At 36.5% G+C, this 13,710-nt stretch overlaps 1 protein-coding gene across 1 annotated transcript in view; it reads left to right on the forward strand.

Moving 5' to 3' along the window:
* LOC120624630 (transmembrane protein 132E) overlaps positions 1-9,392 on the forward strand; it is a 33,717-nt gene extending 24,325 nt beyond the window's left edge. Inside the window, exons 7-19 of the mRNA XM_039891282.1 lie at positions 38-239; positions 1,990-2,162; positions 3,078-3,246; positions 3,638-3,910; positions 4,140-4,274; positions 4,954-4,994; positions 5,369-5,573; positions 6,066-6,372; positions 6,503-6,608; positions 6,682-6,800; positions 7,195-7,490; positions 8,109-8,201; positions 9,166-9,392. Of these exons, the coding sequence (XP_039747216.1) occupies positions 38-239; positions 1,990-2,162; positions 3,078-3,246; positions 3,638-3,910; positions 4,140-4,274; positions 4,954-4,994; positions 5,369-5,573; positions 6,066-6,372; positions 6,503-6,608; positions 6,682-6,800; positions 7,195-7,490; positions 8,109-8,201; positions 9,166-9,335 (2,289 nt within the window). The 3' untranslated portion in view covers positions 9,336-9,392. The remainder of the gene's footprint in view (positions 1-37; positions 240-1,989; positions 2,163-3,077; positions 3,247-3,637; positions 3,911-4,139; positions 4,275-4,953; positions 4,995-5,368; positions 5,574-6,065; positions 6,373-6,502; positions 6,609-6,681; positions 6,801-7,194; positions 7,491-8,108; positions 8,202-9,165) is intronic.
* The last annotated feature ends 4,318 nt before the right edge of the window (positions 9,393-13,710 follow it).

Genomic DNA, 13,710 nt, shown 5'->3' on the forward strand with positions numbered 1-13,710 from the left:
TTATTAGTTGTAATACTATATTTATTCTTATAACCAGGTTTACGCACGATTCCTGGCCAAGGACCACGACTCTGGACGCGTATCATACTTCGTTTCTCGGCGAACCTGGCTCAAGGTTACCGAGCTTGTGCTGTCCCTAATGCGGGTATCCGACCCGCGTATTGCGTCTTTACGCGATCGCGTGCTACAGGGCCGTAGCACCGGTCGAACGGAAGTCCAAGTTCTGTCGCCAATAACGGGTAAGTCTACCAATATTTAATGCACGGAAATCCATCCATGGATTGAAGATTAAGCTGAATTTTATATAATCTCTCTGATAATACCTTAGGTATACTTCTAGAATTTATTATATTTAAATTCATATTATATTTCATTTTTGATAAACCATCATTCTTAACATTCAATCACTGCGTTCGATAAGCCTTTTATTGAGGAAGTAAATTATTGAGTTATGTAGACTCAGGAGTTAAAGAAATAGACTTTTGGTAACTATTGAAATTAGCACTCTTCAACTAAAGTTAAGTAAGTACTATATTAAATTTGATATAAAGTTTACATTCGCCTCTTCACGATGTTTTGAGGTTTTTGGGTGACCCTATGTGGAGCAACGAGTTTGACTAAATACGAAGTAGATTGGGTATACCTTCCTTCTTACTTATGACTACTTTTGTAGTTAGGTTCATAGTTTTTTGTATATAAGCTTGCTAAAACAACAAAGGGTTATTTTTGTTTTATTAATTACACGGAAGACAAAAAACAAAAGACTGAGAATAACTAAAAATCGTGTTCTGTTATCTTTCATTTATATTATCGACTGCTCAACACTTCCTTCCAACATTGGAAAATACCAATTTTATGAGCGTACTCAAAGGTTCTGAAATTATTGTAAATTGTACCCACGAGTATTGGGAAAGTTTGTTATAACGAGTACGAATATAACAATATAGATACGAGTAGGTACTTGTAAATATGTGGAAGTTACCAAAACGCGCTTCGTTACGCAACTGCTACGTTTATAACACCAACTTTTCAACGTTACCTTTGTAATTTATTGTTATACCTAATTTCTAAAGCTGCTTCTGTATTGAGGCGTTAAGTTAAATTTTACGACATAGGTGCCAACTCATAACCGTCTCATTATTAACCTTGGCTCTTTTTTATTAGCGTTCACTTACCTTTAGTGATTCATTATCAATAAATAGGTACTTAAGTATTAAGAACAAAAACTTTATTTGTTTAGGATCGATAAATTAAAATCATGTTTTTTATCATTATCATAATATAAAAACAAACCAAAGTTCTGTCCCTAAAATAAGTGGGATTTACTAAAGATACTTACCAAGTTAAGATACCTGAGGACCTACTAGAAAAAACCCGTTAAAGGCGTGTGTGTCTTTTAGTAAGAAAATAAGGCTGGTTTGAAGTTGAAAATTCGAAATTTTACAGCAAGTAACCGAGTACTTCAAATTGATATTTTTAAAAATCTTCTTTCTTGCCCGCAAATTTGTCTGCATTTGTTTCGATTTTTAAAAATCCTCTTTGAGTTTATTATAAACACATACCTATCAATATTATTTGGATATTATTTACACTTGTGCGTCAATGCTTCATCCTTTCCCCATGGAGAAAAATGTGTGGGACAGCTAGCTAGACTAAATTTTGCATAAAAACATCTTGCATCCTCGTGATATTTTTATCTGATTTTTGATTATATATTCTAGAAAACAAATAGAATTTTTAAAAATCGAAACAAACGCGGACGAATTTGCGGGCATCAGTAAGTCTATCAATGCCAAGGCCCTTTTCCTAAATAAATTTAAGAAAAGGGTCCTTGGCACGGTTTTGCTTTGCATAATGATTTGGTTCTGTATATCTCGCCTAAATTTTTCTATTATAAATTTCCAGTTTGGAAGCCCAAAAAAATAAACGACCGAAACCAGACCACCCTACCTATACGTACACCTAAGTTTGATGATTATGTTTATACAGGTCGAGTAATAGGTCTCCGAGAGGTGCGCGTAGTAAATGATAAAGTATCTATTTCCCGGCTCTTCGTGCGAGTTATATCCGGATTGCAACTAAATATTTCCCCGGATACGGCAATCGAAAATGGATACGTATCTGAAACCACAGTGACTAGGCGTTTGACGGCACAATATCAAGTAAGTTCGCAAGACTTGTATGAACATATTCCTTTTTTCTTTGGGTATTTTTGTCTGTAGTATCCGCCATATTGGATTTTTAACGACATAGCCATAAACATTAATCTGTTTGCAGGCTTTTAGCTTAAAGCTTGCAAACAGATTAAAATATTAAACTTACCTATTGAGGTAAGTTTAGTAAATGAATCTGTACAATGTACAAAGCGAAAATAAGGTTTATTTAGTAGAAGGTAAGAGTAAAAGATAAAATATTATTAATAGTGACAGGTAAAAACCACTCATTTGCTGTAGTGAGCCAGGTTAAAAAAATATATATATTAATATATATTTTTTTAACCTTTTAACCTATAATAATTCTTTCTCTTATGAATGCTTTTACTTATACAAAAAGATGTGATATGAGAAAACGCGAACGTTTCTAATTGGCAGAAATATTAAAATAATGCTAACCCTAGCATGAAGATTACACTTTCTGTCTGAAGACAGCCATAAAGTAGCTTGGAATTATATGGAGCATTACATCGTTTGGAAAATTTAACCATGTCTGCCAATCTCCTCAGTCGTAATTTTCCGAGATCACTATTAGTGTCGTGCACTTAAGTTATGTGAGACATTCTACTCAAAGTATAGTATATAGTAGTTGTCATTTGTATTATTGAAAACTTTAACTTTTTAGTAGAGGCCTACAGTTATTTTATTAATATTTTATATTTACTGTTTTAATATTCCTACGTTGTTTTACAAATTATTAAAATCTACAACTTATGAGTGTACAATCGATTGGTAAAAGAAAACAAGTGTGACCTTTGAAACCCTGAAATATGTAAAAGCTTTAGTAAGATAGCAAAGGTCAATCAACAACCTTATGAGTTAGATCAAATGAGTAACTAACCAAACTTATTATTACTATTTCAGGAGGGATTACTTGATATTGATATAGAGTTTTCCGATACGACTCGCACGGCTTTGCGTGATGTCGCAGTGTCTGATTATTACTTGTTGGTGGAAAGTTTGGACACGGAAGTTGTGGCATTTGCGCCGATGTTAGCTTCGCGACATCCCAGAGTTATTGCTGTTGGTGAAGGTACCTACGTCTATTTTATTACCTAATAGTAAATTGAACGTATAATATACGATCGCGTTTTTCGGAATGCTTCTCAATAAACGCACGCAATTTTTGAAGGCTATATGTTCGATAACGGTACTTGCAAAAGAGTTTTCAGATTAATCGACAAATAAACCGTTTTCAGTTATTATGCAAATACATACCGTGTACACTTGCCGTGTTTTATTTATTGTGTTAAAAATATGTAGAATATTTTATAAGATGACTTTAAATGCTTACGAAGTCAAACAATATACCTAAATCATTTTTCTACTTTATTCAAGCGAAAGGATCTTACAAAATAATGACAACACTTTAATTTGATACAAATAAAAATACAGAATTAATTTCCCTTCTCTTTGTATCTCAGGCAGTGGCGAGCTTCTTCGAGTAACCCTTCTTACACCTGAACAATGTAGGTCTGGCCCGCTACGTAGGGTGGCACTACCTGGCAAAGGAGACGCTAAAACTCCTGCCAATATAAAAAACATACCGGGAGCCTTAGCTACTGCCGCTGCAAGTGTTGATGTAGACTTCAGTGGTAGTGACGCACCGCAGAGACCCGATACACCACAAAACGACGACATTATGGCCCGAGGTGGGGTTAGGACTGGCATGTCGGATTTAAGCGACGTTCTTAAAGGTAGGTTATTTGAAATAGATAGCGTTGTTCTAGACTTTCATTATGTTTCTAAATAATGGTACAACTACAATTTTCCCGAAGGCCAAAGTAATTTAAAATGCTAATCACGTTTTTTTCCTTAATTTAGCAGTGACAACATTTCTACATCTAAAACGGAATACTAAAGAAAGATAGATATTCGGTCTTGTTTTGTGTAACCTAACCTAAATTAAGTTCATTAATTTTTTAGGTTTCTCTCCCTTCAAAGATGAAAATAATCACGAGCCAACTGTACAAGCCCAACAATATGGATCAATATTCAGAAGCAACTCCGCGTTACATCCGAGACATCCCGCACAGAACAATATGTCAAAAGTTGAAATAGGTTTGTGTGAAATCTTCCTTTTAACGATTTATTGCTAACAAAAGTAAAACCGTTTGGCAAGGTAATTAGATAACTGCAATAACAGGTCATTCCTGTAAATAGCAATGTTTGAAGAAAAGCGAATTCCACAATGATAAATTTTCAGTTTACTTTTCTTTCTTTTTTCCTCCTCCGTTGCATAACTATAACAGGGCTTAAGAAGGTGGATTTAATACTTAACTATTTTAATGCAAATTCAATGATAGACATCAAGAACTCCGATAAAGACTTCCCCAGCAACGGAATCTATATTATTCATTGAAGCCTTTTTCAGTCTCCCCTTTACTATTCAAAATTCAAATTTAGTCTGGTTATTACGATTTGATTCGAAATAAACATCAGGGTTTATTATGTATCATGAACTTTTGCGAAGTAACACCTTTTTCCATACAATATCTCCATACATAATCTCGTGGTAAATGCCGACATTGTTAAGACAAGATCGCGTCAGAGTATACATCCTATATGGTATGGTATGGTGGCCAGTAAGGGTCAAAAATCCTATAGATAGTCTACTTAATATGGACGATATACACATTGCTATCTTTCCAAATACCATACATTGCGAGTGACAGGTCAATTCAGCAAATTAAGGCAAGCTTCGGCACGGTTAATTTATATTGTATTCTCTAATTTTCAGGCATGTTCGTTCTACTGGGAGCATTCTGCTTGGCTATAGTGGTAAGTACTAAGTTTATATTGATTTTGTATGAACAGGGCGCGTTTTTGTGATTGGCATCGTACGACAGCTACCCGAACCTTTACAGATGAAATATTTGATGTTAAAAATACATCTAGTTTACCAATCGGCCATACAGTATTCATTCAAGTCACAAGTTAGAGTGCAATTTTTACTGAAACGTCAGTTTTATAAACATAATTAATTGAAAACACTTTCTTTTTAAAACTTGATTTTAAGCTCGAAAGTCTTTCTACTTTAAAAGTAGAACGTGATCTTCAAGTCAACATGAATATTTTTTTGCCATTTTTTCGTAAGTACCTACTTAAAAGATATAGTTTTCATGTGATACTTTAACTTATTCCTTTCATCACAGGTATTCGTAGTATCGTGTGTAGTTTACGCTTATCGACTCAAACCAGCCAACGCTGAAACCAATAATGGTAACAATAGACCCATGCCAGCCGTGGTTGAGGGTGGGCGACTGCAAGTGGCTGGCCTCGTCGGAACAACCCTCGGCCTCGCTAAAGACAAACCGCCTAGAGAGTCCACCACTAATGCTCACGACTGGGTCTGGTTGGGTAAGTTTCCCAAGATTATCTACCTATACAAGAAAAAAATATTATTCGTTTGCGAAATTTCAGTACTAGCAGCTATTTTCTTAGCTTTAAGGTGATCAAATTCCTCATATTAATAGCATGATACCTCAGTAATACTTTGAAAGAAACAATGATTTTCAAGTAACAGAGCACTAATAACGTCAGAGTTATAATTTATGAATATTGCTATAATTAAACGGCTTAGAAGCATAATCTGTTTCTTTGTTCTAAAATTACTTACACCAATGCTTAAAAGCCCAATAGAATGTGGAAAAAAAAATGGAGTGTATTTTAGGTTTTTAGTTTTGAGCGATAATAATTGATTTCTGAGCTGTTTTTTAACGTCACTAATTGTCAGTGTGTTGCTTATGTACAAGTAAGCATCCGTATTTTGAGTAGATGATAATTCAAATTTAATATAATTTAATAGAAAAATAATCCATACTATATTCAAGTTTTCCTATAACTTTTCAGGTAGAGCAACTATCGAGAGAAATGGTACCCGTCATCCAGTCAATAGAAACTCAGCGCAACCTGCCGACAACGGTAACAACAATCAAGAGATGAGGATCACAGCAAACCCCCTCAACTACAACTACGTCGATCCGGACGACGCCATCAGGGACAACGGAAACGTCATGGTGACCAGCTTCGACAACCCCAATTCCATCGAGCTGCCATCGCAGAACGAGAAACGGGAACGTGTCATCGATACGACTACTTACTGCAAGAAACCCGCGAGGCAGCACAATCGTCAAAACTCCGGAGACGGTCATTGGCAGTAAGATTATCATTGTCATCATTAGTTGCATCTCTCACAACACCCATGAGAACATTGTGAATTGTGATACAGCTTAGGTATGGTATTGAGATTGATATTTTATTTTAATCTGTCCCTTCTGCTTTTTCAGGATGGATACAGGCAACGAAGACGACTACCGACCCCCCGTACCTCCCCATAGGAACACTTCAACGCCACAACCTCAAGTCCCTGTGCCACCTCGAAATTCCGCCAAAGTGAGAAACATTTCATCCATAACTTTTTTTGTCAGGGGATTAAGTTTATTCGTAACGTTGTTTTTCTTCACAGATTTTATCAGAGACCGTCATGCCTCCTACTAGACGAAGCCACTCCAGGAATCACCATAAGAAACACGATCGCGAACATGACGCCAAACGATCTCCGGAAAATGGTCGACGCCCAGACCGGTAATACTCGAATTCCACAAACTTTCGTTCATTATGAATCAATATTTTAAGTCATTGCTACTTAATTAATGGAGGAAAGAAGAAATTCGGTCAATTTTCAGGCAATATGGATATAGCCTACTATCACTACTTTATACCCTAGACCTATTGCGTCACGAGTTTCTAATCGGTACCATATTTATCCAAAGTTTCAACGCTTAGGCCAGTTCTTTTAAATGAAAATTTTCAAAGTCATTTATATTGAACACAAATCTTTAATCTAATTGCTATCCTTTTCCACAGGACACATTGAGAAAAGGACAGTACTATTTTTAGACCTCCCAACAATTTAGTTAAGACGAGATTTAGATGATGTAGATGAAGTTTCTAATTCTATTTATGTTTTCCTTTTCAGAATTATTGATTTGAACAAAGCCGAAGCACCGTACATGTCGGGCCGCGATATTATGGATCAGTATAAACGCGACTCATACCCCCTACAATTACGAGATGAATTTGATGATAACCCCGTTGAAAAGCTTACTAATAAGGACGACTGTGCCCGCCTATTCGAATTTGACAATGACGCTCCGCTTATTATGGAAAAAAAGGACTACAGAGAAATCATTGGCCTTAATAGAGGAACTGACGACTCCCGGCGTACTTTTGTAAAACCGGAAAGCCCTGACTACATGCACGATTCGGGAATTGGTAAAACATTTTTTATAACTTTTTATTAGGGTTAAAATTCTTAGAATTTACCACCGAGTGAGTTAACTATCTAATCCAAAATCGTCAGTTGGTAGATTGTATCTAAAAGTGATTTCCTTTTCTAACTTCCCTGTAGATAAGGATTATTATTATGATCATCATAACCTAAATCGACTGACGTCCACTGCTGGAGATAGGTCTTTTGTAGAGAGTACCAAAATCCAGGTTCCCAGGCTGCTTGTTTTTAGTGGCTCATAGTGACTCGTTCGATGACATCCGTCCCCCTCGTAGAAAAATATTCCTCTAAATTCAGTGTCCTCTTCTCTGTCGATCAGGATCATTATTATGGTCATTATAACCTAAATCAACTGACGTCCACAGCTGGAGATAGGTCTTTTGTAGTGAGTACAAAAATCCTGGTTACCCAGGCTGCTTGTTTCTAGAGGCGCATAGTGACGTTCGTTTGATGTCATCTTGTTAAATTTGATGTAGGTTAAGGCCAAGAAGAGCAGCTTTTAAAAAATGCAAATGAAATATTTGAAAAATGTACGTTTATAAATATGTAATAAGTACCAGATATATTTTAATGTTTTCTATATGGATTATATCTTACAACAGGATTACCAGAAGTACAAATGAGACATAAGAACAAGAACAAGGAATCGAACAACGCCAAAGGTGATTTCGTCGAGCTGACTACCCAAACTAAAGGTAATACAATACACATCTTACAAAGGATTATTATCATAACTAGTATTACAAATGGGTCTGTTCGGCTGAAACACTGCACAGATCTCACTAAACTTTAGCAAATAGGTATTACGTTTGCATCCTAGAGACGGGCATAGAATACTTTTCCCGAAAAAGAAAGAAAACGTCGTTACACACACATACACGATTTTACTAATAATGATGTATTTAATACTGATAGCCCGCATTTCAGGGCAGCCCTCCCCTGCCATCCATGGAGTGCTATCCGTAGATTTACATAAAATTCCACATAGGCTACTTTTTATTGTACATTCTCTGCAGTTTTTTTTTCCACTACAAGTTAGCCCCCGAATAACTCATACAATGCCTATCCTTAAGTTTTTTATAACTCGTATTGGAGATTTTCTTCATTTTATATTATCTGCATACCCTGTGCATACCCTCTATGCATGTCATACTAATTCCTAATCGGTTTCTACGCGACATTGCACCGGAACACTAAATCGCTCAGGGGCACATCTTTGTCGGTAAGGTGGCACCAGGCAAAAACTGTATTTCCCTTAGTCGCCATCTTACGACACCCGCGGGAACTTGTGGGTGTAGACAACGATATTCTTATCTGCCGTCACCACACAGCGCAAACTACGGACGGTAAACGGCCGGCAGCGTTATCCGCGCAACTACTACAATCTACTGCGAATAGTAACCCGTATGTGCTCGAGGCGATTATGGGCAAACCCGTTGCGAGAGGTATTTTAGTCCAGCAGTGGACTCTTATAGGCTGTTTGTGTATATGTAATAGTTTGTTTGAATATATAAATATTGTTAAATCATGACAATACACACATCGCCATCATGTTGATCACAACAAACATGTCCAGTTGTGGAAATCGTACCCACGGCCTTGGACTCAGAAAGCAGTCGTCAAGTTAGAATGCTATATCGCGGTGTTTTGTTTGCGAAGGAGGGAGTTCCCCGGAGGTGAAGCGCGCAACGATAGTCGGCAACCCCATGTATTCGCGCGCGCCCGACGGCGAGCTACGCGCCGACGCGCCCGTCGAGCCACTCGGTCTTGACGACCTGCACATGGATTACGACCAAATCATGCACTATTTCCACAACCTCAAGGTATAAATCGCCACACACCGTCCCACCATGCTTCTAGTGTAGACGTTGCTGTGTCGCTTGCATCGATACTCGAGCACCGGCCACGGCGCGACCTTCTATCATATCCCTTTTCGTATTTTGATGTTCGATGTACTTCTCTTATGAACGATAGAGCCTGAATTTTGATGCATTTAATACGAAACTTAGCCTAGTGTTTTATATGAATGCGTTTTATACAATTATACAATATAACGTAACAGTATTATAGCTCTATAGGTAGGTACCTATATGACTTCCCTGTCGTGTTTCGGTTTTGCCTTAAAGCAGCAATTGTAATCGTAGGCCTCTTTACACAGATCACTTTTTCCGATTTAACCATTCATTGATTCCTCATCAAGTAGAAAGTTAGCAAGCTATATCTTCTCACTAGCATATAGATTAAATAGAATCTCACAACATTACATTATAGAAATTGCTGCAAAAATCTGACTGATGTCTATTTTCAAATTTTTCGCAGGAATCAAACGCCTGAGTAGAGCAGATCATTGCAAAGATCCGGCAGATATTGTCTACGTTTAAATATCAGCATATCACCAAAGCTCCTCCAATCGACGTATTCAATGCACCCACTGATACAACCGGGGCAGCCGGGCTCGGGGATAGTACTATTGACACTCACAACAACAACAAACGCTCCAATTACGATTCGCACACATACGAAAACGTATACAACTGTAACGAAGTCGCACCGACGCAAGTGCTATGCGACTCGATTGCCAACAAAAACACTTTTATGAAAAGGCAGTTGACATTCTTGTTGGAGCATTTAAGCGAACCGTACGAATAGAGTTGTTAAGAGTCAATGTATTATCCTAAAACAATATGTGTCCAAATGTGGATCCTTGCAGTGATCGAAAACGAAATATAAACGATGTAACTTTTATACCTATTTTAGCCTTAAACGTATTTAATCTAGTCATCAACAAATTGCACACAATTAATTAACAAGTTGTTAACAGAGTGCATGTAGTTTATTAATACTCACGAATATGTCAATGAATATAATACTGTAGATAATAAATTATACGCGTTGGTTTTATCTGTAAATTTATAATGTAAACTTCTATTCAGTCTTATTAAATCATCATCAGAGCGATATTATATCTACCTACCTATATACCAGTCATTTTGTCTTCGCCACGTTATATTGTCCCAATACCAAATTATATTAATTAATTACTTCGCATTTGTCCTAGATCTGTAAATATTTTCCACTAGAGACAGTAAAAACGCTACCTCACTTATATATTATGTCTTAGCTTAGCCAATATCTATATCGCAAGCAAAATGTACAATTTGAGCTAGTACCTAATAATAATATTGTTAATAATTTATAATTTTACCGCGATTGATTACGTTCTTAATGTCCAGTTTATGTTTTGTCCTTTTAAACTCAACAATTGTTTATAGATATTAAGACTGCAACATGCCAGTGTTTAGGGTTACTACTAATTTATTTAATAGTTTAGTAATTACCTACATAGCATAAGACAGAACTAGTCAAATATTTTAACTATGGGCTAATCATTTGCTCAAGAATATATTACAGTTATAGCAATTATAATATGCCAGATTGTTAATATATCACTTTTTTTACGTTCCTTATTTTATACCACCGTATTATAAACTGGTGTTATGACTTTAGTTTAGATGTTATGTAACTGTTTAGCACTCGGCCTACAACAAACGTAAAGTGTTCAAAAAATACAGAATGATGCCTGACGGCCTTGTTAATATTTGTAGCCATATTGCTCATATGGTCTGAAGGAAAGGCTAATTAATGTAATATTGTGATAAACGACTGCTAACATTGATTTGACGCAGTCGACTTTATAAATAAAAAAGTCATATCATATGAAATCTAGCGCTTGTATATTAATATATGTAGACACTATTATTAATTTATTGAAAAATGTACATTGCAGTTACTTGTAAGTTAGTTTTTTAGGCTTTGTAAATATTGTTATGACGTTATATAATTTATAGTCACTTGTGTGGAGATCGGGAGGCGGAAATAGTTAATAAATGTGGTAGAGTCGCTTAACATACAGTCAAAGGAGTAGATGCACTCAATTATGGCAAAATATTACGTGTCTGTTACAAATGTACACTAAATAGTAAATGTTTTGATCCTGTAATTGTGTATTAATGTGACCCTGAATATATTACTTATTATAAAATAGAAAAGGAATGGTTATCGGCAAAATTAAATAGTGAAAATAATTTATTTAGAGAATAGGTAAATTGGGCAGTGAATATGTTCCATCTTTCCAGGATATTGAGTGTTTACTGTTCGGCTTTACCTAAGAAATTTTATCGTAAAACTTGATACTCCATAAAATTGCAGTTTTATAGGGTGTTGTTTGGCTTTTGTCGTTAGGTTAGAGACGAGTCATATGACACGGAAGTACTTTATGCTGTAGTATTTGTTAACTGTAACACTTGTTTTTGTTGAGTTATGCCGTATATTAATATTATAAAAGAGGAGTTTATGAATAAAAATTAATGCTACAAAATTTATACATGTATGCAAACTGAGGCTTGTCACGGAAATCCTTTCATATGATGTCAAATATAATAAAACAATATTAAAATATAATTGAAGTTATTATTTCGTAATATAAACTGTACATGGAGGGTAGAGAACAGTCTTATATGAGGGGCAAGTCGGAAACCTGTAAGCAGCAAATTACGATTCAAAAACCCACCAAATTAGCGCTAGAGTTACTAGAGAATGATATGAATTGCTATTTAAAACAATGCGAAGTGTGCGGAGTTGAAAAATTTAATATTTGAACAAATTAAACATCGACGTTTGCCTATGTTATAGTTATTTTGAAAAGCACTCCATTACAAAGCGTAAGATTGTCTTTCCTTGTATTATTTACTATCCCCCTAACAACTTTTGGCACCTTTCAAATTAACTCACTCGCTACCCGCCCGCTAATTTTACGCTTTTTGATGGACATTTTCTCATACACAAAGATTGTTCTCCTTACCACCCTCCACCCTCCACCCTCCATATTATTTGGTGCGGCTATTATCATCTTAAAAATATTTGGATCGCACTCACTGGAGCTTATTATGGAGTGCCAAACCGAAAAGTCACTGACGAGTGACGTTAATGGTGGAAGCGGTCATCCCATAGATGATAAGGGCCTACATTTGTTATTTTATTAATCATCATAAATATATTATTAATCATCATCATCATCTTTATCATATCAACCCATTACCGGCCCACTACAGGGCACGGGTAGAAGGGATTAAGGCCGGAGTCCACAAATCCGCACTAGGCCAGCGTGGGAGAACTCTCAGGAACTTTTTTGAATTTGGAATGCAGGTTTCCTCATGATGTTTTCCTTCCCCGTTGAAGCAAGTGATATTTTTACTGAGAATAGTTAGAGGTGCGTGCCGGGACTCGAACTCGGCCCCCTGGACTATCAGCGCTTCTTTATTCGATGACAAGTATTGGTAAATTTACATTGAAACAGTGTTCGAGTGTTGATGAGCTTTGCCTCTGCAGGGCTAGCACGGGCGGGAGATAAAAATTATAGCCCCCGATTATATCCCCTGACAAGGGATATAATTAACGTCCCCACCAGCTAAATCACTGGAACACGGAATAGAAAAAGTTTACCCCCGTTTATTAACACGCATATGTTATTTGGATATTATTTTCACTTGTGCGCCAGTGCTCTGAGAGTTGATAAAGCTGAGGGAGAAGATAAATTTATATCCTTTCCCCGGGGAGATAATTGTCTCCTGCCCATGCTGGCGTGCCTACCACATAACTAGGTGATAGTGACATTGCAGTCTAAGATGGAAGTACCCGGAAGGGGTACGTGTATTGCAGTTTATTTAATCGATACGGGTTTCACAGCTATGGCCGCATGTTGTACCGTTAGCAGTAACTAGCGCCAGCCAAAGACCTACCAGAACGGGCCTAATTTGTATAGATATAGTTGTACAACTACCCCTTTTTATACTGATGACAGCTTAAAGGAACCTGAGACGGAGATAGGCTAAAGATGCGAAAAATGTTGTATCTTAAAAGCCACTGCACTAATATTGGATAGAAGCAGGCGTTACTATGTGGAATTCCATGATATACAACGCAAATTAAGCTAAACACCGCGATAAACAGGAGAATCTGTACAGTGTAATTTATAATTTCTTAAATCTTTATACTCCACACAAAACAGATCTTCGGCACTGTTATACAGTATACTATCTACGCAAGTTTCGCTCCGACACCGAAGTATCCTCAGGAGATGTTTACTTTACTATGAATTGCTACTGCACTAAGGCTAAAATCTGAACTTTTACTTTGCTTATGACT

Source organism: Pararge aegeria, chromosome 6 (assembly GCF_905163445.1).
Source record: "Pararge aegeria chromosome 6, ilParAegt1.1, whole genome shotgun sequence".
In the NCBI taxonomy this organism is placed as follows: domain Eukaryota; kingdom Metazoa; phylum Arthropoda; class Insecta; order Lepidoptera; family Nymphalidae; genus Pararge; species Pararge aegeria.